The sequence below is a fragment of the Poromitra crassiceps genome (genome assembly GCF_964638095.1).
Source record: "Poromitra crassiceps genome assembly, chromosome: 2".
Taxonomy (NCBI): domain Eukaryota; kingdom Metazoa; phylum Chordata; class Actinopteri; order Beryciformes; family Melamphaidae; genus Poromitra; species Poromitra crassiceps.
The window spans coordinates 54,903,866-54,925,438 of NC_139624.1; the positions used below are offsets into that span (position 1 = coordinate 54,903,866).

The 21,573-nt window shown below is 44.2% G+C and overlaps 3 protein-coding genes across 8 annotated transcripts; 1 reads left to right on the forward strand and 2 right to left on the reverse strand.

Moving 5' to 3' along the window:
- Window positions 1-333: 333 nt before the first annotated feature.
- Window positions 334-11,841, reverse strand: usp18 (ubiquitin specific peptidase 18). Of its 2 annotated transcripts, XM_083659274.1 has the most exons (10): window positions 11,366-11,841; window positions 10,459-10,555; window positions 10,015-10,157; window positions 9,813-9,892; window positions 9,601-9,735; window positions 9,410-9,505; window positions 6,984-7,148; window positions 6,711-6,842; window positions 6,208-6,251; window positions 334-696 (listed from the first exon to the last, which is right to left on the reverse strand). In XM_083659274.1, the coding sequence occupies exons 1-10, from the start codon at window positions 11,430-11,432 to the stop codon at window positions 627-629; spliced, it is 1,029 nt and encodes a 342-aa protein (XP_083515400.1). In that variant the 5' UTR covers window positions 11,433-11,841; the 3' UTR covers window positions 334-626. The 2 variants fall into 2 exon arrangements, with proteins under 2 accessions (XP_083515400.1, XP_083515401.1); XM_083659275.1 differs by lacking the exons at window positions 334-696; window positions 6,208-6,251 and having other exon boundaries at window positions 6,984-7,089.
- Window positions 11,842-13,989: 2,148 nt separating this feature from the next.
- On the forward strand, window positions 13,990-18,139 carry LOC310799906 (separin-like; the record flags this gene model as incomplete). The annotated part of the gene is made up of 7 exons (XM_083662514.1): window positions 13,990-14,284; window positions 14,388-14,555; window positions 14,725-14,829; window positions 14,949-15,067; window positions 15,542-15,625; window positions 15,961-16,125; window positions 17,938-18,139. Exons 3-7 carry the CDS (start codon window positions 14,785-14,787, stop codon window positions 18,137-18,139), a joined length of 615 nt encoding a protein of 204 aa, XP_083518640.1. The 5' UTR covers window positions 13,990-14,284; window positions 14,388-14,555; window positions 14,725-14,784.
- Window positions 18,140-18,796: 657 nt separating this feature from the next.
- Window positions 18,797-21,538, reverse strand: pex26 (peroxisomal biogenesis factor 26). Of its 5 annotated transcripts, XM_083631944.1 has the most exons (6): window positions 21,376-21,503; window positions 21,029-21,243; window positions 20,756-20,896; window positions 20,319-20,644; window positions 20,102-20,242; window positions 18,797-19,979 (listed from the first exon to the last, which is right to left on the reverse strand). In XM_083631944.1, exons 1-6 carry the CDS (start codon window positions 21,412-21,414, stop codon window positions 19,867-19,869), a joined length of 975 nt encoding a protein of 324 aa, XP_083488070.1. In that variant the 5' UTR covers window positions 21,415-21,503; the 3' UTR covers window positions 18,797-19,866. The 5 variants fall into 5 exon arrangements, with proteins under 5 accessions (XP_083488070.1, XP_083488068.1, XP_083488067.1 ...); XM_083631942.1 differs by having other exon boundaries at window positions 18,797-20,242; window positions 21,029-21,240; window positions 21,489-21,538; XM_083631941.1 differs by having other exon boundaries at window positions 18,797-20,242; window positions 21,489-21,530.
- Between the last annotated feature and the right edge of the window lie 35 nt (window positions 21,539-21,573).

The window sequence follows — 21,573 nt, forward strand, 5'->3', positions numbered from 1 at the left end:
AGGTAACTTCAGGTTTAACCCTAGGTTTGCCGTACCACGATGCTAGTTAACTTAACTTAGATCACCATAGCAACTTATGCTCTACGGCACAAGGCAGGATTTTTTTTTATGCCCGAGTGAAAAAAGTTAAAAGTTTGAGTTTATTGTTCGGCAAAATTGAGTCATATATTACCCATAAATGTCAGGAAAATGAACAGTGAGGCCTTTTGCAGGTATTCCCCCTAAACAGTGAACATCTAAGCTAAGCATTCTCTTAAAACCAACCCCCAGTATCATTCAGTGTGTTCACGAATGTGTGTGGTCTGAGAAAGAAATACTCATCAGGGGTTTGAGTCTTTATCGCCACCTAGTGGTCTTTGGTACAAAAACACAATACTGTATATAGACCATCCATCACAATTGTGCTGGTGCATCAAGTCTCTACATAAGATAAGATAAAAAAGATAAAACCATAAAAACTTAAAATCCAAAACAATTCATCATGTATCATCGCCATTCAATAAAATAAGAATAATGAATCAATTCAAGTAAATTAGGCTTTATATTTCATATTAATTAATATCATCTCCATATTGAAGCTGTAGTGCACTTTGCCCCCAAATTATGATGTGTCTCCATCCATCCAATCAGCCTGAAGACTGGGGCTCTTCTTCCTCTTCTTTTGTACTTCTGTACATTAACATGTATGCTGTATTTCTGTAAATAATAATAATAATAATAATAATTGAGAAAGAAGTCAAATACAATTAATATATTATATCTACACAGATATACTTTGTCTGTCTGTCTATCTATCTATGATATATCTTCGGTAAGAACCGTGCATTAAACAGTAATAGTCAACAAACGCCAGTTTATAAAAGTGAACCGGTGTTTACTGACAGGGATGAGCTCCAGAGGGCTGTACCACGAAGCAAGATTAGTGGCTGAGCAAGGTAACTTCAGGTTTAACCCTAGGTTTGCCGTACCACGACGCTAGTTAACTTAACTTAGATCACCATAGCAACTTGTGCTCTACGGCTAACCTGCTTTGTAGCAGGTTAAGTTCAGAGGATAAGATCAAAACCCATGAAAGACCCACCTGCTTACCAATCAGCTCTCTGGAAACAGCGAGTCGCCATTCATATGGTCCCCATATGAAAAAAACATTGCATTCAAATGAAAAGAAAAAAGAAAAAAATTAGAACGACCGCAACACGGACTTATGCCTCCGCCATTAGCACGGCACGGTGGCTCAGTGGTTAACAACACTGTTGCCTCACAGAAAGAAGGTCCCGGGTTCGAACCCCGGTCCGTCCCAGGTCCTTTCTGTGTGGAGTTTGCATGTTCTCCCCGTGTCCGTGTGGGTTTTCTCCGGGTGCTCCGGTTTCCTCCCACCATCAAAGACATGTACGTTAGGGTTACTACCGTCAAATACTGTTAAGAACCTTGGTGTAACTTTAGATAACCAGCTATCCAACTCAGCCTTCATCTCAGCAACCGCCCGCTCCTGTAGGTTTTTACTGTATAATATTAGAAAGATCCGTCCGTTCCTCACTAGGGAGGCAGCTCAGCTCCTGATCCAGGCACTCGTCCTGTCCCGCCTTGACTACTGTAATGTCCTATTGGCTACCTGCCTCGGCCATCCAACCCCTCCAACTCATTCTAAATTCTGCTGCCCGTCTGGTGTTCAACTTACCTAAATTCTCCCATGTCACTCCCCTTTTTCGTGACCTTCACTGGCTCCCCATCTTGGCCCGTATCAAATTCAAGACCATGGTACTGACCTACCGGTCAGCCCCGCTCTACTTACAATCCCTGGTCAGCTTCCAAACATCCCACCGTTCCCTCCGCTCCTCCACCTGCACGGCTCGCCTCGCCCCTCCATCGCTACGTGGCCCCGGAGAATGCTTGTCTTCTCCTCCATGGCTCCGCAATGGTGGAATGAACTTCCCCCCTTCGTCATGCTGGCCGAGACACTGCCGATTTTTCGCCGGAGACTAAAAACTTACCTTTTCGGGCTACACCTGGGTCCCTCCGGAATCGGTTAACCCTATTGATTATATATGGTTTTAGTTATGTTTTCATTGTTTGTATTTCTCAGAATGAATTGTATTGAAATGTGATGTAAGTCGCTTTGGATAAAAGCGTCTGCCAAATGAAATAAAGTAAAGTAAAGTAAGTAAAGTAAGGGTTAATTCTCCTGTCAGTGCCCCTGACCAAGGTACTGGCAAAAGAACTGGAGTTGGTCCCCGGGCGCTGCACAGTGGCTGCCCACTGCTCCTAGTTCTAGGAAGGTTCCTAGTAGAGGATGGGTCAAATGCAGCTGTGTTGCTGCCAAGCAGACAGCTCGGCTGCAGCTCTCCAAACAATTCAAACAAACTACAAGAAAAGGCTGCAAAATGCAACAAAACTACGAAAAACCATGAACAATATTAATGGTAAATGAAATTGATTTATATAAGATAAGCTTGTCAAGAAGAAAGTATCGGAAGAGCTATATCTTCAACTACAAAGCCTGTGGGACCATGGGGACAAATGGTGCACCTGGTAATGTTCGTGTTACAAGATCATCTCCTGATGTAGACATTCTGGAGGAATTAAAAGCGATCAACGGGAGAATGACCGCTATGCAGACTGTGCTTGAAAAGCAGATTAATAAAAAAATGGACAGTCTACGTGACTCGATGACCAAGCTCGCTAATGACAACATGGTATCAATGAAAAAAGAGATGGAAAGAAATGCGAAGGAAATCAGAGAAAATATTGATCTGGAAATCGGAATTTTGAGCTCAAGGATGGACAACATTGAATTAAAGATTGAGAATGCCAAAACCTCCAAGAAAACCAGATTTGAGCCAGACGTTTCCATTATAGTCTCCGGGCTACCATCTGAAAGGAATGAGGATACGGCTGGGAAAATAAAGGAGCTGCTTGCAGTGGAACTACGATGTGACCCGATGCCAGCGCTGGTGGCCGTGGAGCGTCTGAAGTCGCGAGGTCCGGGGCCTGGTCTGATCAAGGTGGAGCTGGGATCCGTGCAGGAAAAGGTTGCCGTTCTTCGGCTGAAACATCTACTGCGGAAGAGCCAGAGCTTTGAAAAAGTCTACATAAGATCGGCTAAGTCCCACGCGGATCGCCTGATCGAGCTGAATTTTAAGACCCTTCTGCGTGAGATCCCCGCGGTGGGTAAGGATTTCTACATAGCCAGTAATGGCAAAATGATAAAACGCACACCCTCTGGAGAGATGTCCATGTCCCCGGCTGGGGGTGCACGCGGAGGGCAGCATTGAAGATTCTCGACCCAGTCTGTAAACGACTCTAACTTTTCACTTGTTCACTGGAATATAAATGGGTGGACAGCTGCTAACTGTCTGTTAAGATCACTGATACTGAGATCACTAGACCCCGATTTTATTTCCTTAAATGAAACGCACCTCTCATGCCCAACGATTTACCTGGAGGGTTATACGTGGTTTGGATATAATAGGAACATCCATGTTAAAGCCCCGAGAGCTTCAGGGGGAGTTGGCATTTTTGTTAAGAACGCTGTGTTTGAAGACTATAAAGTAAATATTGTGGATAAATCCACTGACGGCGTGATTGGATTGCGTTTCGAGCATCGCCACTCTGAATATGTATTTGTTATTTTTTCGTGTTATCTGTCACCAGAGGGGTCGACAAGGGGTCGTGATTCGGTGGCATTCTTCTGCCACCTGCTGGCGCAGTTGTATTCGATAAACTATGATGCGGTCTACCTGTGCGGTGATTTCAACAGCCGCATCTCGAACAGGGAAGATTGCATCCCGGACATCGATGGTATTGAACCTAGAACTGCTCTAGACACTGTGATGAATAGACATGGGGAAAGTCTGCTTGAATTCTTAAAAGATTCCAAATGCTGTGTTCTAAATGGCAGATTATCCCCATCAAATGATAACTTCACTTCTGTCTCACCTAAGGGAAAAGCAGTTGTGGACTACATCATAACACCCCATGATTGCTTTAGGAATTGTGTTGATTTTAAGGTGTTTACATCTCTTGAACTGGCGGAAAATATAGGGCCTGAGTGTACAGGTCTAATTGGTGCAGAGGATGAATTTCCCCAGGGGGATAAATAAAGGATAACTTAACTTAACGTAGTTCATTCTTGAGTCCAAATCGCCATTTGAGGCAAATTGGAAGAAATTCCATCAAGACATTCCTGAGATATCGCGTTAACAAGCTTGAAAATGGCATTTGAGAGGTCACAGTGACCTTGACCTTTGACCTTTGATAACCAAAATGTAATCAGTTCATCCTTCAGTCCAAGTGGACGTTTGAGGCAAATTTGATGAAATTCCGTCAAGGCATTCCTGAGATATCGCGTTAACAAGGTTGAAAATGGCATTTGAGAGGTCACAGTGACCTTGACCTTTGACCTTTGATAACCAAAATGGAATCAGTTCATCCTTGCGTCCAGGCGATGTTTGAGGCAAATTTGATGAAATTCCGTCAAGGCATTCCTGAGATGTTGTGCTAACAAGCTTGAAAATGGCGTTCGAGAGGTCACAGTGACCTTGGCCTTTGACCACCAAAATCTAATCAGTTCATCCTTGAGTCCAAGTCGATGTTTGAGGCAAATTTGATGAAATTCCGTAAAGGCATTCATGAGATATCGCGTTAACAAGCTGGAAAATGGCGTTCGAGAGGTCACAGTGACCTTGGCCTTTGACCTTTGACCACCAAAATCTAATCAGATCATCCTTGAGTCTAACTCGATGTTTGAGGCAAATTTGATGAAATTCCATCAAGGCGTTCCTCAGATATCGCGTCAACGAACATCGGACGGACGGACGGACATACGTACGTACATACGGACGGACGGACGGACAACCCGGATCCATAATGCCTCCGGCCTGGCTATCACCGGCGGAGGCATAAAAACATGGCTCCTGTTGAATTAATCGAGGACTGAAGCCTGGCACTTGTTGCAGGCTACATTTAAATTAAGCCCTACTTACCACTTTGGAATGTTTTTATATATTCATTTTTGTGCTCTCAAGTAGGCTAGATACGTTGTTTGACTCCGCCAATCGATTGCAGCTGAATGGTAAGTGGAGAAATATCACTAAACCGGCATAAAAAGGTTACATAAACATCTCCAAAGTGCACAGTGCCGTGTTCGCAACGGAACTGAGGCTGACGTTTGGTTGGACATGGTCATACATACCAGAATAGCCTACTACTATCTAAGCAATTTAATATGGGATCGTCTGCACACAGATTATTCATATCTAGGCTACTCCTGCATTTTGCAGCTGCAACTGTGTTGCTTTTGGCCTATATGATGTGATTGAACTTCATATTATTTCCAGCATAGTCCTTGTATGAAATATGGATATCCGACTCTGCTGCCAATAGCCTAGCTATATGTGACCACAAAATAGGCTATTTTTTATAAATGAAATCTATGCCCGCACGTACCGTGTCGATTCAGTTCAGCAGCCTTTTTTAATTGTATTATCATTATTTTTTTATTGATAGCCTATTAGCCTATAGGAACTAGTCCATCAGTGCGACCAAACACATCATGAGATCATTATTATTCATTGAGCCTAAATGGTCTAAAAACGCCTACAGATTTTGGAAATAGACATGCAGGTTATATTGAGTTTTTTGAGAGGGTGAATTGAGCTGCTGTAGATAGCCTACGTGGAGGCAGAAACCGCTCTTCAAAGAAATTACTGATGCGAATAAAAGTGGTAACTTTAGACAGTCATTCGGGAACAGACTAATAATATCCGACGCGGATTTTGATTCCGACATACATAGTAAAGCTTCACGATTTGCGCTTTGAATGAATGAGGAAATAGGCAGCCTTCTACAGCCTGGTGCTGTAGAAGCTGGAGCAGTCCATATTGCATTGTGATTGGCTAGTTGTTAAAAACCACGCCTCTTTTGCGGGCACAAGCTCCTGTGCAGGGGCATTTTCATGTGCACGCGCTCTCAAATTGATTAGAAAAACCTGGATCCACTTAACGAGTTGATAACTACATTCGTGGTATCAGTTAGCTAGAATCTAGCTAGATGGCAATTATCTGGTTTAGCCAAACCAGATCAAGGGACAGATCCTGGATCTTCTTATACAACATTCGTGGTACAGCCCTCAAGTCAGTTTGGATGTAATAACATTGTCATTATTTTCAAAACATTAGAAATTAAAATATTTTATGTTGATCATTTTACCTGTAATGTCCTCCATAAGTTCTCTGTATGTCTTTCCAGGTGGCCTGGGTGTTGTCATGCAAATCACAAATCACCAAATTAATCACACAATTACATAATAACACAACAACAACTATTCTGTCTGTTTGAGAACCTTAAGGCATTATTTCACTTTGATAGAATGTAATTTTAGGGAGCTAATCGCTATAGCAATTTATGAAAGATCAACTACCAATCCTCGCCGCTCTGAGGAAGTTGCTTGCTGCATCTCCTATGGAGGCGTGTGTGCTGAAAAGTGAGCTACACTGTTTTGCTAAAGTGAAAAATATCACCTTAAAGGATAAAGCTAATGCTTTCAGACATTTCTGAAACGTCACAACATTAGATGTGAAACATTTTAGGCAGAACCAGTTTTCATGTCTTAATTGGAGCTATATTTGAAACCCTATTTAACTAAGAATTTCCAGGGACTACAAAGACAATAATGAACTGTTTTACAGTAAGTCAGTTTTCTCCAGACTCACTTGCTCTACATGGCTGTCATCTGCAAAGTACCACTGATGGTTTCCCTTGTGACGGACGTAGGCAGTGTAGTGTCCAGACATTGCACCACCAGAGTGAACTACTACTGCATACAATTCGTACTTGTAGTCATTCTGTAAGACAGAAAAAAACGTTTAGATGACAACCTCTAGCTAATGTGGTATAGCTCGAATACATTAACATGTGATAGTATGAGTTTAGTATAACATACATTTTCTACCACATTACACTACTGTAAATACTGTATCAAGTACCTTGATGTAGTCCTTTGAGAATGAATCTTCTCCCAGGTTCTTCCACAAGTCAAAGGTTTCTGGAAAGGTAACTGCGCAATCCAGTTTTTGAGTGAAGCCATGACAACTGCGAAATCGGTTCACATGCACACATAAAATACGGGGCAGGGAGAGCAGTTTGAAACCCTGAAATAGAAAAAATATGTTTGAGTATCATCGCTGTCGAATCAAAACCACTTATCTCATCAACTTTTCAGGAACCAAGAAAAACAGCCTTGTTTTTAGCTTGATCACAATGCATTTCTTACTTTATGCTCTGGATTTTCTTTTGGTTTCATATAGGCCGTGAGCCAGTGCCTCTAGGAGTCTGTGGGCCCTATATTCCGACAGGCGCTATTGTGATAGTAAATTATTGATTGATCGCTTATTAATTGATTGTTGATCATTATCGACTCTGTTCCATGAATGATCCATGGCACACTATCCCCTAATGGCGCTTGCGCACCTGTTTGCGTGTGCCTTAAGGCAGGGAAGATAGCATTGCGCCTTGTGCCGTCCGCCAGGTGTTCTGCCGTGTTTTGCTCCCCCGCCCAGCAGCAAAAAAAAGAATCCCCACCTCATGGGAGCTTACTTGTAATGATTTATACAGAAATGTAACTGTTTAAAAGTGATATAAGTGTCTGGTAGACGTGACCTCCCTGATTTCTAAGTTAAAACAGCCCCGAAATATGTTGGGGATGCAATTCTTGGCCGGGATGCGGAAAGGTTCACGGCACGTGTCGCAAGCGCAAATTAGAGCCGTGCCTAAATCATCTGCGCCCCAAAATGCCTGCCCAAACGGGATTTGGGCGGTCTTAACTACCAGAATTATTCACAGGCGTGGCCAGGCAAAGCTGGGCATTACGTCAATCAAAACCAATCAGATTCCCATCTCACAATGGCTGTTTGCGCGAGGCATGCAATATGCTGTAATTCTCTCCATGCGTAATAGAGTGTACTCACTCGTGCGAGGACAGAGAGAGCTTATTGACAGATTGTCTGTGGTGCCAACGACCCTCCGGGTGGTTATGAAGGTAAATAGCCTATGTCCATTGTCCAACAAGTTTTCTCAATTAATTTCCCTCTTTGCGATGTGATAAAAGTTTCTCAGTGAGTTATAGTTGATTGCCTCACAGAATTATCTGCTAATACCCAATTTTAGCAGCATAATTTGATGTCCTGGCATGGCAAGGCTGTGCGTAATGACATATCCAAAAGGGATTTTACTTGCACTGCGCTGCGCTGCACGGAGATTATGGTGCGCAACCCAGCGCATGGAGGTATTTGCGCGAGGTCCTTTTCAAAGCTATTAGCGCAAAGTAATTGCGCGCTGCTGACGATAGCATAATGCCATCTATCACCACATTTTAGCACTGAAACGCCTGCTTTCGCTTGTGGCAGCCAATGCCCAGTACAATTATCACAGGCATGCGCTTGTGTCCGCCCCCAATTTGCATTGCGCACGGCATTAAACGAGCGCAAACGCTAAATTAGCGCGTTTGGGGAGATAGGGCCCTGCGTCTTTGTTAACTGTGACTTCAGTAGCATGGTATCTCCATTTACTCTAGAATGGCAATAGATGTAGGTTTACTTACACTGGATTCATTGCTTAACTTGTTACCTATCAAAGGGGACCAGAAACATGCATATAGGCCTTATGGTTCAGGAGCTATCATGATTAATTTGGGGGATGTCATTTCAGGCAGGAGACCTGAAGAATATTCTTTCTTTCATTCTTTCTTTCTTTATATGGGGGAATCTCACTGAGAGCAATGCCCTATTTTTCAGGAGTGTCCTGTTCACATTCACACACACACACACACACACATATTCATACCTGGAAGCTGACCAGTACGACCATAGTCTGATCTGCTGGACTGCTCCACTGGAGCAGTTGGGGTTGAGGGCCTTGCTCAAGGCCACCTCAGTGGTGGTAATGAGGGAGGGGCAAGCGCTGCCTTTTCACTTTCCCCACCCAGATGTAACCTGCTGGTCCCGGGGATTGAACCGACGACCTTCCGGTCACAAGCTTGCTTCTCTAACCGTTGGGCCACCACTGCCCATGCATATGCTTGGTAGTGTTATAAAATGGGTACACATTTGGAGGCAACTGCTGCATTGCTATCACATATTTTCTAGCAGTAGGGATGTATACCTTGCCAAAAATCACTATGAAAGTTAGTCCCCCAAGATGGTACCCGTGGCCCAAATTTGGGGCCCTGGCTCATGGCCTTATAATAGGCCCAGGAGGTAAGCCCAGGAGGGTTTTCTCAGTTCTCTGAGGAGCATCTAGGCCTAATCCTTCAAATGAAGTGGAAACATGAAATCACCAAAATTGGAGATACGTAGTTTTGATTGGACAGCAACGGTATGTTAGGTAGAGTATTTTTTGGAGTGGCAAACATCACCTGTTTGCATGGAGTTTTGCTTCCACATTGTGCACAAAAGCAACAGTCCCTGCCCTTCAGCTCCTGAAGCTCGAAGAAGGATGTCATACAGCCTTCCTGAAACAGTGAACATTTTAGGAATAGCCCTGAAGCAGAGATTCAAATTTACTGGAGGCGAATATAATCCTCATTTTAACAGAGAGAAAGCTCACCAGGGAATTTCGGCCCTCCCTTATATGTAGAGGCAGGTTGAGCAGGTAGCTGGTCCAGCACTGGACCGAGTTGCACTCTGCACACTGAAGGTGTGTCTCCACTGAAATCTTGTACAGATTCTGGATTTCAAGAGCCTAGCAGATAACAAAATATAGGTCAATGTAGTTGCTGCAATTAAAGACAATTTGGGCATTTATGATTATGGACGAACCAGTTGATTGTCATCCATCTGCTGCTGCATGAAGTTCAGAATGGAGAGGAACACCTCATCGGCATCGTGTTGTATACTAACTGTAAAACAACATGTTGATGTCAGGGACTGTGGAGTAAACCTACATTCAGTGAAACCACACTAGGTGACAATGAACATCAGTATTTATTCATGGTGCATGTGGACAGTTAGCTACTCGTACGTCGAATGTAGTTTCTGTCCAGACAGTGCAGGAAGTCGTGATGAGGAGCAGGCTGAGGCTGGTGGCTCCTCATGGCCATAAGAGCTTTCTTCAGCTGCAGAGGGACGTTACGACTGCTGTCTCCAGTACCAACTGGTGCCCACCTTGTAGAATATGATGTTCATACACCTCATTAATCTCCATGGAAACAGATAGCTGCTGTCGGGTGAAACCCCCCCCCCCCCCCCCCCCCAAAAGAAATCTCCCAAATATTAACTTTTCAGACCACCACCATGCATTTTTGAGTTCAATGGGGTTTGAAAGGGTTTTCAGAAGCCAAGCATAACTTCCTCAACCCATAGAGAACCATAATGTAATCCTTCAGCGCAAGATAAAACATGAAATATAAGATGGAGTTTTGAGGTTTTCACATGGCAATAAATCATGGAGCATGGACAGACTCACCTGTCCAGTAGGTCTGCCAGTTCCCAGGTAGCAGAGAAGGCCTGCAGCAAAGTGTTCACACAGCAGGACAACCCATAGTTCCTCAGTCCTCTCATGCCTGAACACCACATCAACACAAGTCAATCTTTTGTCTGTCACACCTTGATTAATTAATTTGAGTGGGCAGTGTAAACTAACTGCGTGGGGCTGAATAACATCTAGAATAGTGCTCTATAGCAGTGGTTCTCAAATTTTTTCACATATGAAGGACCCCTAAACTGACAAAAATTAGACCACGGACCCCCATTTGATAGGATTTTGTCCCATGGTCCCCCATATGATAATAAGATTGATGCTTTTAGATGTTTTATTACAGAAAGTGTAGCTATAAAACCCATGACCAAAATAGTCATTGTGTTACTTATGAATGGAATTATAGCGAAAATAAATTGTCCCCTTTTTGGCTGGGGACCCCCTGGAACGCCCTCAGGGACCCCTGGGGGTCCATTTGAGAACCACTGCAATATAACAGGGGTCCTTAAATGGGTTTCAGCGAGAGGAATAGTTTGATTTCACTTTACCCCGCTAGCCGGGCGCTTCTCGCTCATACTGAGCATGCGCCCGGCTAGCGGGGTAAGATTTCACTGTTCACTCCCAAGATCAAGAGTGAAACAACGTCCAGAGGCTGTAGTCTCTCTCCACTGTTGAGCCATACCCTGCTATGTGGCATTATAATTATGTAGCCAGCCTACATTCCCATACCTTATCAACAAAAATCATCTCAAATGGTTGAGTAATATTTTGTGAAATGGGCGTCATGTCTATGAGGTTTCTTGACAAACAGTTTGATGATCCAATTGTTCTAGACATCAGCACAAACATATTAACTTCATAGGCTACTATATTTTTACAAAATCAATTAGCCTACCTGACAGTGTGAAGGATGGACGGTCAAACCTGGTGGAGACGAATGTGTATACATGGTTAAACGACATTACACTATCAAACACTTCCACATCCCTGACAACGCGTTCTCATTCCCAACGGGTCCTATGTTGACTATTTGTCCATCTGACGTATGAACAGCTTCAACTTCACTTGTTTCGTTTTCCAGTGTCATAATATGTGTCTCTCACGGAACTTGCTGGAATCGAAACTTAACAAGTTGCCCTCCCCTGCAGTTCAGTAACAATAAAACGACAACAAAACAGATAGCCTATAGGATGAATCAGCGTGACGTCACTTGACACCCAGAAATGCGGAACCCCGCGGCAGCCTAGGCCTAAACATGGTCGTCCGTCCCTATTATAATACATCCATGGTCCGTCCGCCTCGAATTGGAGCCGTCTCGCCGTCTGGCGGCGCTAGCGAGCCCTACATGCTCGGACGCCACTACGCCCTCCCTCCTCCTGTGGAAGCTCCGTGTGAAAATGGCGGAGATTGTGTGCCAGGCTAACCTCGCGTCACCAGGCTCTTCTCGGCGAGAAAGAGCCTGGCTCCCGCCCACAATTGATTTTGTCACCCTACTGGTTCCAGCCTAGAGCCCGCCCTAGACCGGATGGCAGCGTTTCTAGCTCGTCAACTTTCACGTTAACTTGACAATTTGACCCAAGTATCAGAATCCTCTTTCACCGTTTTGACCGGTGTGTCAGGCGGTGGTGGCAGAGATGCGATATTGCATGAACGTTTTGTTTTATGTAACGCTAGCTTTGTTTTGATCAGACTCTAGTTTAGGTAACATCACCGCGTCAAGCTAACGGCAACAAAGACGTTGTTAGGCGCATTGCCATCCGGTGTTAATTCTGGGTCCGGGGTTTACGCCCCCATGACAAAAAGCGGGGTGGAAGGTGCCCAGACTAGTGCCAGGCAGTCGGAATGAAATTGAATGTAACGTTCCCAATTCTATGTATTAAATTCTAAAAAACGACCCTCAACATTTGGGAAGGCTAAGCCACACAACTAGTTCGTTATAATCTAACGTCATGCTTTGAAAGGCGACTTTACCACGATGAGCCAAGGCACGGCCAGTCACAACTCTCCTGCAGGCAGCCTGTGTTTCCATCTTCCATGATTGGAAGTTGGAAACCCTCATTAGTGTTTTGCTTGCACCTGTGTTTATCCTGCCTTTTCGACACAAAATGGCCCCCGTGATAAGGGTCTATAGACCAAATCAGCGGGATGTTTACATTTAATTCCGGGTACCCCTGAGGTCCACACATTATAATGGCGGTGGACGGCACAAACTGACGTGTTGAAGACAAAAACAGACAAAGAAGACAAAAATGGTTCGTCCGTGTTGTGTTGTTGTTTAATATCATTCATAACAACACTTTCACTAACGTTAGTGGAGACCAGACTAGCTAATTTACCTGTTGGACCAGACCAGAGTAGACTTGACGCTAAATTAAATTAACGTGGCGTCAGTAGCTCTGTTTGTAACGTTAACGTAACCTCGCGTCACCAGGCTCTTCTACGTTAACGAGTCTGCAAAACAGCGAGTTTGACAGACAAACAAACGTTATTAGCTAGCTAACACTACATAAAACAAACACAGAAGAAAGGCTAGCTACGTCGGACAAGCATGTTTACCAACCGTTTAACCATTTAAATTGAAAGTAGTCGGCCGAAAACAACGAGAGGGTTTGACAGCATTTATTTGACAACACGCACATTTAAACCTGCCGCCTTCCCCAAGTGGTACCCGGAAGTAAATTTGTTTACATGGTGACGTCACGGTGATTTGGTCTATATAAAGCTGAGCTCCCTGTAGCAAGATGGCCGCCTGCGACGACGTCGCTCTCCATTGGCCGGCAGCGCGGGTAAGCTAGTGTCCTCTAGTAAGAGAGTGGCGTCAGCGGAGGACCAAAATGCAAGAATCATTAGCCAATGAACAGCCAGGAATGGGTCTCGCGCTACTTTTGCATGCTAAAATAAAGCCGATAATGTACAATTTGATTCATTTCAAGGGATGAAAAACCCTTTCAAAGTACAACACTGTCTATTTTGATGCAACTCGACAGTGCTGCTTTTTTTACTCAAGAGTTCCACTTTCTACTTCCTGGAAAAAAACTGGTCCATTGGAGTGAATGGAAATGTCGGAACTCTTCTATCATACGGCTCTGGGGTAAGCTATCAATCATGCACCAACCGGAATGGGAAGCAGAAAGGCGGGTCTTCCGCTCATTAGTCCAATCAGAATCCAATATGCCGGCAGAAAGGCGGGTCTTCCGCTCATTAGTCAATCCAATATGCCGCATTCGCGTGTCGTGATTGGTCGGATTCCGTAGAACTTCCTTCCAGTCTGAAGGTTTTTTTCCCAACTTCCTTGTGCATGTTCTGGGGGTGTAACGTACAGACTGTATAGCTGCATTCGCTGGATGTAGATGAGACAGTCTGTTTTAAGAGACTAGTGTTTAGCAGAAGCTGCAGAGCAGAAGAGCCAATCAGCGACTGCGCTGTGATTGACAGCGCAAGTTGGCCAATCAGGAACCCCACTAGCACTGCACTAACAAAACAATAATGGCCGCCTCCTAGCCTGATCGTCTCGAGGAGTAATGTCAGCGTTTGTCTAGTTTAAACAGCCATAAAGTGCAGTTATTGCAGAAATAGACTCAATAACAACAATTAAACAAGTACAGGAGTATCGCCGCAACCGTGGAGTTTCTCGGCGGAAAACATGTTTTTGCCATTCTCCCGAGTGGATTTGGGTTTGACTGGATCGGACGCTGATTGGCTGAAGGAGTTGTCTGTCAAGGCAACTACGCCCGCCCCTGCTAAGGACTGGGTGAAGAGTTGGGGCCAGAGCCGTATAGTTGGGGCCAATCCGTCACGCAGAACCAAATGAAATGTGAGTTCACGTGACGGGCTGGTTTACCAGGCTAATCATCTGGGTCTTCATTCTGTCTTGCTCTGGTCTGGCTTACCACTAACTATTCTGCCCTGTGTTCCAGGCTGTGCTGTCCGCATCGCCTTTGCTCTCCCAGGGAGAACTTAAAACATTTGCTCTGGGACTTTCTCCAGAGTGGGACGTGGAGTGTGATGGCTTGCTACAGACAGCTGTCTCCCGCCTGGCAGGCCGAGTTGAACCCCGCGGTCATGTGGTTCTCATCCTGGACAAGGTTGGCTTCTTCATCTCTGGGCTGGCAAACAATTATTTGAAGGATTTGTACATAGCGAGCATATTGAGAGTTGCAAAGCGGAAACACAATATGACTTATGTGATGTGGGATAAGCTCTGATGCTGACTGAGGTGTAAATGTATTTGCTTCTGTCTTGTTCCTCATGCAGTACCTTCAGAAGCTGCCATGGGAGTGCATCTCCTGCTTAAGGCCTCGCTCTGTTACCCGCATGCCGTCTCTCCACTCACTACTTGGACTTTGCATTCAGAAAGAGGTGAGATTAACTCCTATACTTGCCCCAATATGCCAAGTGGTACAGATGTAATTGTTATCCCCATGACTAATATGTTGAATGGTGGATATGGATGTCATTATTGAACTCTCTCTCTTCAGACTGGCCCTCAGTCCGTTCTGAAGCACGGTGTGGATGCTAAGAAGGTGTTCTATGTACTCTATCCTGATGCTAATCTGTCAGTCATGCAGGAGCAATTCAAGGAATGGTTTAGCAGCAGGTGAGAGCAGCACTCATATGGCATTTAAACAAGAAGCATTTTGATTTGACTGTATGCTCTAGGGCAGGGGTTCTCCAAGTGGGAGGCGGGCCTCCCCAGGGGGGCTCTAAACAGTTTCAGGGGAGGATCAGTGAATGAAGTGAAAAAATATTACCTTAGTTATCAAAAGGAGATCACATAGAATAGTGTAAATGTGTGTGATTTGGTTAGAGATACAGTAAATTGGGGGAATTTTACTTGTCACAAACAAATAAATGCCTTCAGACAGACCTTTTTTTTGTGTGTGTGTGTGTGTGTGTGTGTGTGTGTGTGTGTGTGTAGTCTGATGAAGTTATGTCAAAACAGCAATATCGGGCTATCTTAGCTCAATTGTTGAAATGGGGGGGGGGGGTGTTGTCTGAGGAGAGGCCTGTAGTCTGTCTTTGAAAACCTCGGCTCTCTTTCTCATTCATCTGTCATTTTGCTCCTTTGAAGTAAGCGAGGCTGGGAGGGTGTGTGTGGAGCTGCTCCTGACTCCACTCAACTGAAGGAAGCTGTCGCTGCCAAAGATCTCTACATGTGAGTTTGAGATTAATTCAAGTATCCTGAGGGAGAGGAGAGAATGGCTTAAAGTCCCTCAGAACCGTAGATGTTTACAACTTACTTAAAAATCAACTGTTAATTTGATTCTAGGAGCTGCATAGACAATACGTGTATTAGAATATTATCAAGTACTAGTAGAACTTTGTGTTTGAACTCCCACCGAATAGAGGACATTCAAATGATTGAGTGGCTGGAATACTCAATTCTTCACAATCTTCTTTTTTTCCCAAAGACAATTTGAATGTCTTTTTTTGGAGAAGAACCCTGATTTAATCAATTGTAATGGCTTACTTTCTTTCTCCTCTGTGTAGCTACGTGGGTCACGGTGCTGGCATACGCTTCCTGGATACCCAGAGGGTGCTGGAACAGGAGATGAGAGCAGCCTCCCTGCTCACTGGCTGCAGTAGTGCTGCTCTAGCGGTGCATGGCGATCTGGAGGGACGAGGCATCATCCTCTACTACCTCATGGCAGGCTAGTAAGATGTCTCTTTACCCATTAACACACTTTCAACACTTAACAACTATTAGTGTTGTATGTTCCACTCGGGCAGAAAAACTAGTTCCAAAAGTGTTGTAATCATCTTTATCCTATATTCTTTGAGAAATATCTTAAAAACGTCTTTATCCTTCTTTGTTCAAATATCTTGTTTTTTTGTGATCAATTGTTTTTTATTGCAGGTCAACAAAGATTACCATTACACAATTTACAGACAGATACATTTTTATATGGTCCAAGTTTTAGTCAAAGGTAGATCCTTCTGTGTTCGACGTTGAAGTTGTGAGTAGTATATGGCTGACACAAGTCCTCTGGTGGGCAGTGTGGTCACCCAACTCTGGATTGGATGTATTTGCAGTCCTGTACTCCATGGAAGGCTAAGGCCAGGGGTGCCCAAATTCTTTCCCATGAAGGGCCAAAACTCAATCTGGGTGGAGGGCCGAGGGCCAAAAATAAATGTACATTAAAATGTATTGTGTTTGATAGAAAATTAACAATCTAAATCTAAAATAACATTTCAATATAATAATCTACTTTTTATCTGTTTTGTAATTGTAATAATTTGCAATTGGTTATATATATTAAAAAAAAACATCTGCATTTGTGGGGAGCTTAAACATTTAATCAGTAAACACCCAGTTAAAAACAGTTGTATTTTCCACCTTTGTAATCAAGAGAGAAATTTGACTTAATTCACAACTTGAAAAATCCTCAAGGTACTTTGAAAATCAGCTTTATTGTCCATCTTTTGTAAACAATTTGCCATGACAATTTGCAGGGATGCAATCTCAGGAGTGAACACAGTATCTGCAGCCACATTCAGACACGGTTTCACAAAGTCACCACATGAAAAAGCTCGTCCACCCTTTGCAATCAGTGCAGATATCTGATAACATGCCCGAGTTGCATTCTGGATAAAAAATGAGGGGGGGGGGGGGGGGGGCACGTTGACGTTTCTAAAAGACTGCATGCTGCAGGTTGCAAATATCGTCTGTCCAGAAAAAAAAGTCACTTCAGCAACATCAGCCTTTCAACCAACATAGTGGCAGAGCGGATTACTGAGCTGTCAAGTGACATTTATGATCAGTTCTAATTCTAGCTGGAGTTCCAAGGGACAGTTGAAAATTAACACTGCCTAATTTAGTAATGTGCATTGTCCCTAAAAAAGAAAAGAAAACAAAGACCCTCAAATAAACAAATAAATTGTTAATGTAAAAAATAGATTGTCCCTCAAATAAATGAACGGTTGCATTTTTCTCTTTTTTTTTAATGCATGAACTGGACACTCAGCGGCCCCCAGGCAATTTGAGTTTGAGACCGCTAACACATCTTTATTACGCTCAGCCCAAGTTCTCCAACATTCATCATGCTTATTATGGTGGGAGAATAATGTAACCCTGCAGTCCAGGCAGTAACATAATGTATCCCTGCAGTCCAGGCAGTAACATAATGTAACCCTGCAGTCCAGGCAGTAACATAATGTAACCCTGCAGTCCAGGCAGTAACTAGCTACTAAATATTGCTTCATTGGCATGAAACCGCACTGCACCTCCCCTTAAGTTGTCTTGCGCCTCCCCTCACACTTTGAAAACCGCTCTTTTAGACGGTCTATGGAGAATTACCAGACAAATCGACGCTCTTCAACAACTTACCAGTTGATAGACACACAAGATAGCTGCCACCGAGCTTTTGAACATCGCAACGAGTTTATTACCAGAGAAATTCCTAGTTTTATTGAACAGTTGATATCCTGTGGGGTCTGTGTCATGACTATGTCCTAATTTCTCCGCAGCCCCTTTGTGTTGGGAAACCTGTGGAATGTGACGGATATTGACATGAATCGCTTCCTTAAAGCCCTGCTGGAATCCTGGTTGTCCGCTGGGCCTGGAGCGCCCATCCTGGATCATATGGGCCCATCCCGACAGGCTACATACCTGAAACACCTCGTAGGAGCTGCACCTGTGGTCTATGGCTTACCAATCCACCTGCAATAAAAAAAATAAACTATTTCAGCCTGTCTTTGTCACACGAACACACTACAACACATGCATGCGGCCACAACACACACTCATGCTGACGGTGGCCGGTGAAATATGTACTCTGCATTTGACCCATCCAGGCTTGTCCTTTCCTCCGGGGGGCAGGCCAGGAGCAGTGGTCGCTATTTCTTTCCAGCGCCCGGGGACCATCATTGGACCAACTTCAGATGTTGTCGTCACTGGTCGGATGACGATCTTCTGCATGTTTTTAGTGGGGGGGTTATGTACGGAGGAACCCCCTGGGGCAGGGGTGCCCAAATTCTTTCCCATGAAGGGCCAAAACTCAATCTGGGTGGAGGGCCGAGGGCCAAAAATAAACGTGGAATTACATTAAAATGTATTGTGTTTTATAGAAAATGAACATTCTAAATCTAAAATAACATTTCAATATAATAATCTACTTTTTATCCGTTTGGTAATTGTAATAATTTGCAATTGGTTATATATATTTAAAAAAAACATCTGCATTTGTGGGGAGCTTAAACATTTAATCAGTAAACACCCAGTTAAAAACAGTTGTATTTTCCACCTTTGTAATCAAGAGAGAAATTTGACTAAAATTCACAACTTGAAAAATCCTCAAGGTACTTTGAAAATCAGCTTTATTGTCCATCTTTTGTAAACAATTTGCAGGGATGCAATCTCAGGAGTGAACACAGTATCCGCAGCCACATTCAGACACTGTTCCACAAAGTCACCACATGAAAAAGCTCGTCCACCCTTTGCAATCAGTGCAGATATCTGATAACTTGCCCGAGTTGCATTCTGGATAAAAATCCGTGGCGGGCCAAAACAAACAGAGCGCGGGCCAAACTTGGTCAGCACTGCCCTGGGTGGTACGGGGAGAACATGCAAAGTCCACACAGAAAGGCCCTTTCGACGAGATAGCCCACCTGGGCAGTGGGCACTGAAGATATGGGGGTCACAGCTCCAGCGCCCACAGCGTCCCAGGCGAGAATCGAACTCAGGACCTTCTAGCTGTGAGGCGACGGCGAGAATCGAACTCAGGACCGTCTAGCTGTGAGGCGACATCGCTACCGACTGCACCACCGTACCCCAATACTGATGTGTTGTGCTGTCTGTTCTTCTTTACTACAGTAAAGCTTACTGATGTGTTAAGAGTCAAACATTTTGACAGGCAGTGCAATTATTAGTTTCACATTTAGTGTTTGTGGGGCAGTGTTGTAGTCGAGTTTGAGTCGACTACAAGACAATAAGACATCACCTATGAGTCTGGCTTCTAGCATGGGAATTATGCATGTTAATAAATACAAATATTGTTCAGACTGTCCTTGATAAGTGGAATAGCATACATTAGTAATATGATCGACATTTTCCAAAAGGCAAAGTTAAAAACAGAACCATACATAAAGCCTGAACACTTTACTTACGATGAAATATAATGAATACAGAATCAAACTAGAAGTGCATTGAGAGAGCGAAGACCTCCGCCAAGGCCAACAGTCCAGTCTGCAATATGCAAATTATGGGATTTCCGCTCCAAAATGTAATGGTCTTTTCCTTGGCCCAGGCTACACCCTTTCACGAAGTTTCATGAAAATTGACCCAGTAGTTTTTCTGTAATCCTGCATGCAGACAGACAGACAAAATGGCACCTGAAAACATAACCACCTTGGCGGAGGTAACAATAAGATGGACAAACCACACTGATTATCAGGAATTTACAGTTTTTTGCTGTGAGCGAGGGCTTGATAGTACGGTGCAAACATGGTGTTCCACATCTGTTTCAGCAGCTGGATAAGTTTGGAAATCCAGATGAATGAAGAGGGCAGAGCTGTGGGCAAAGAACAGGACAAAAACATGCACTGATTTGTTTCCAGTCACATTTTTTCATCCTTAAAACAAGCCTGGTGATTAAACCAGCATGCCTAGGACACAAATAATAGTTTGGCCAACCTGGATCCATTCGAACAAGAAGCATGTAGAGAAGGACAATGGCCAGAAAGACACTGCGGAGAGTGAATGAGCCGGTGCTGCTCACCAACACTCTTCTGTAGATAAACCTTAGCATGGCTTCAAGCTTCTGGATGACACCACCTGTATGACAGAAATACACTCGCATACCTCATTTATTTACTGTTAATTCTGTGACTCGTAAGGATATGAAGTCAACCTTGAGGTGAAACCGCATGCCCAGAGGTTTCAGGACTCGTGCTGAGACTGGGATCCGAAGGCGCTTCTTGGTTTTGCCGTTCTTTTTTCTCTACAACATCCAACGCCGTCTGCCTCTGGTCCTCTGTGAACGCCCTGCTCCCAACCTCGCCAAGAACTAACTCCCGGGCCTCTTCCACATGTCCGAGAGGTACGAGGACATGCAACAGGTACAGCTCCGCCACCGTCCTGAACCCTGCTGACCCACTGTTGGACGGGCAGTGGAGCCAGAGCCTGGCTGCCTCCTGCATCGTAGCCTGCTCACCCACTTTGGTGTAGAGAAGTATGCTGCAAAGACGAGAGAAAATGAATACAGAGGGTTAGTTTGGATGACATTCGAAAAGGGAAGTGATGCCTGCAGTGTGTGCAAAATATGAGCAGCATAACAAAGATCCTCACCACATCTGCATTATCTTGGCAGGTATTTTCTCCTGGTGCTCGTAATGCTGAAGGATCCACGAGAGCACATCATGCCACTGATTCAGTTCAGCCAGTGCTTGAATCCCTAAAATGCAGAAGTTTGCCTTAAACTCTCCACACCTATAGGGATATAAATAACACAGAAGGGACATTCAGCACTCAAGTGAAGTGACACAAAATGCGGTCTGGGAAGTACAGACTGCACATACAACATACCACATAACTCAGTGACATACAAGTAGGACCACTCACCTGTTGTCCTCTTGCTCGAGAGTCGCCAAGCCTCTATCACACGTGTCGAAAGCCGCCTGGAAGTCTCTGTGCACCATCAGCTGTTCTGCAGCCGTGTCCAGCAGGGTGAGTGTCTGGGCTAACCCTGCAGACAGCGGGGGGCTGTGGCGGACTGAGCCGAGGCTGCGAGCAGGAGCCAGAGAGGCTGAAGAACTGCTCCTCATAGCTGTCTCCTTCTTGTAAAGACACACATAAATTAGAAAGTTCAAACCTGTGGTTCACATGGGTTCAAACAACGACGCTGCGTGACGTTCACCAAGTTGTATCAACTGTTTCTTCGTGAAGTCGTAGCTCTAATGTTGAATTACCACAGTATTCTCTGTCAAGAAGAGGATAGATATTCTCATCTACAACCATATTGCACTTATCGCTACAAATGAATGTAAAATAAATGTATTTGTGGGTTTAGTTTGCTGCTCACTTTCCTCTCTTCGGTGTCTTCCATGGATATATTAAAAGGAGTGTCTTCTTGTTTAGTCGTCCTTCCTGGATCTGGAGTGGCAACC

Excerpts from the sequence above, each read along its gene's own strand:
- usp18 (XM_083659274.1), bottom strand. The coding sequence starts at position 11,432 with ATGTCGTTTAACCATGTATACACATTCGTCTCCACCAGGTTTGACCGT. Across the intron at positions 10,158-10,458 it reads CTGGCAGACCTACTGGACAG|GTGGGCACCAGTTGGTACTG; the intron begins GTGAGTCTGTCC and ends ATATTCTACAAG. Across the intron at positions 9,506-9,600 it reads GGGAGGGCCGAAATTCCCTG|GAAGGCTGTATGACATCCTT; the intron begins GTGAGCTTTCTC and ends TCACTGTTTCAG.
- pex26 (XM_083631940.1), bottom strand. The coding sequence starts at position 21,414 with ATGAGAATATCTATCCTCTTCTTGACAGAGAATACTGTG. Across the intron at positions 21,244-21,375 it reads TCTTGACAGAGAATACTGTG|AAGGAGACAGCTATGAGGAG; the intron begins GTAATTCAACAT and ends TGTCTTTACAAG. Across the intron at positions 20,645-20,755 it reads GCCAAGATAATGCAGATGTG|CATACTTCTCTACACCAAAG; the intron begins GTGAGGATCTTT and ends TCGTCTTTGCAG.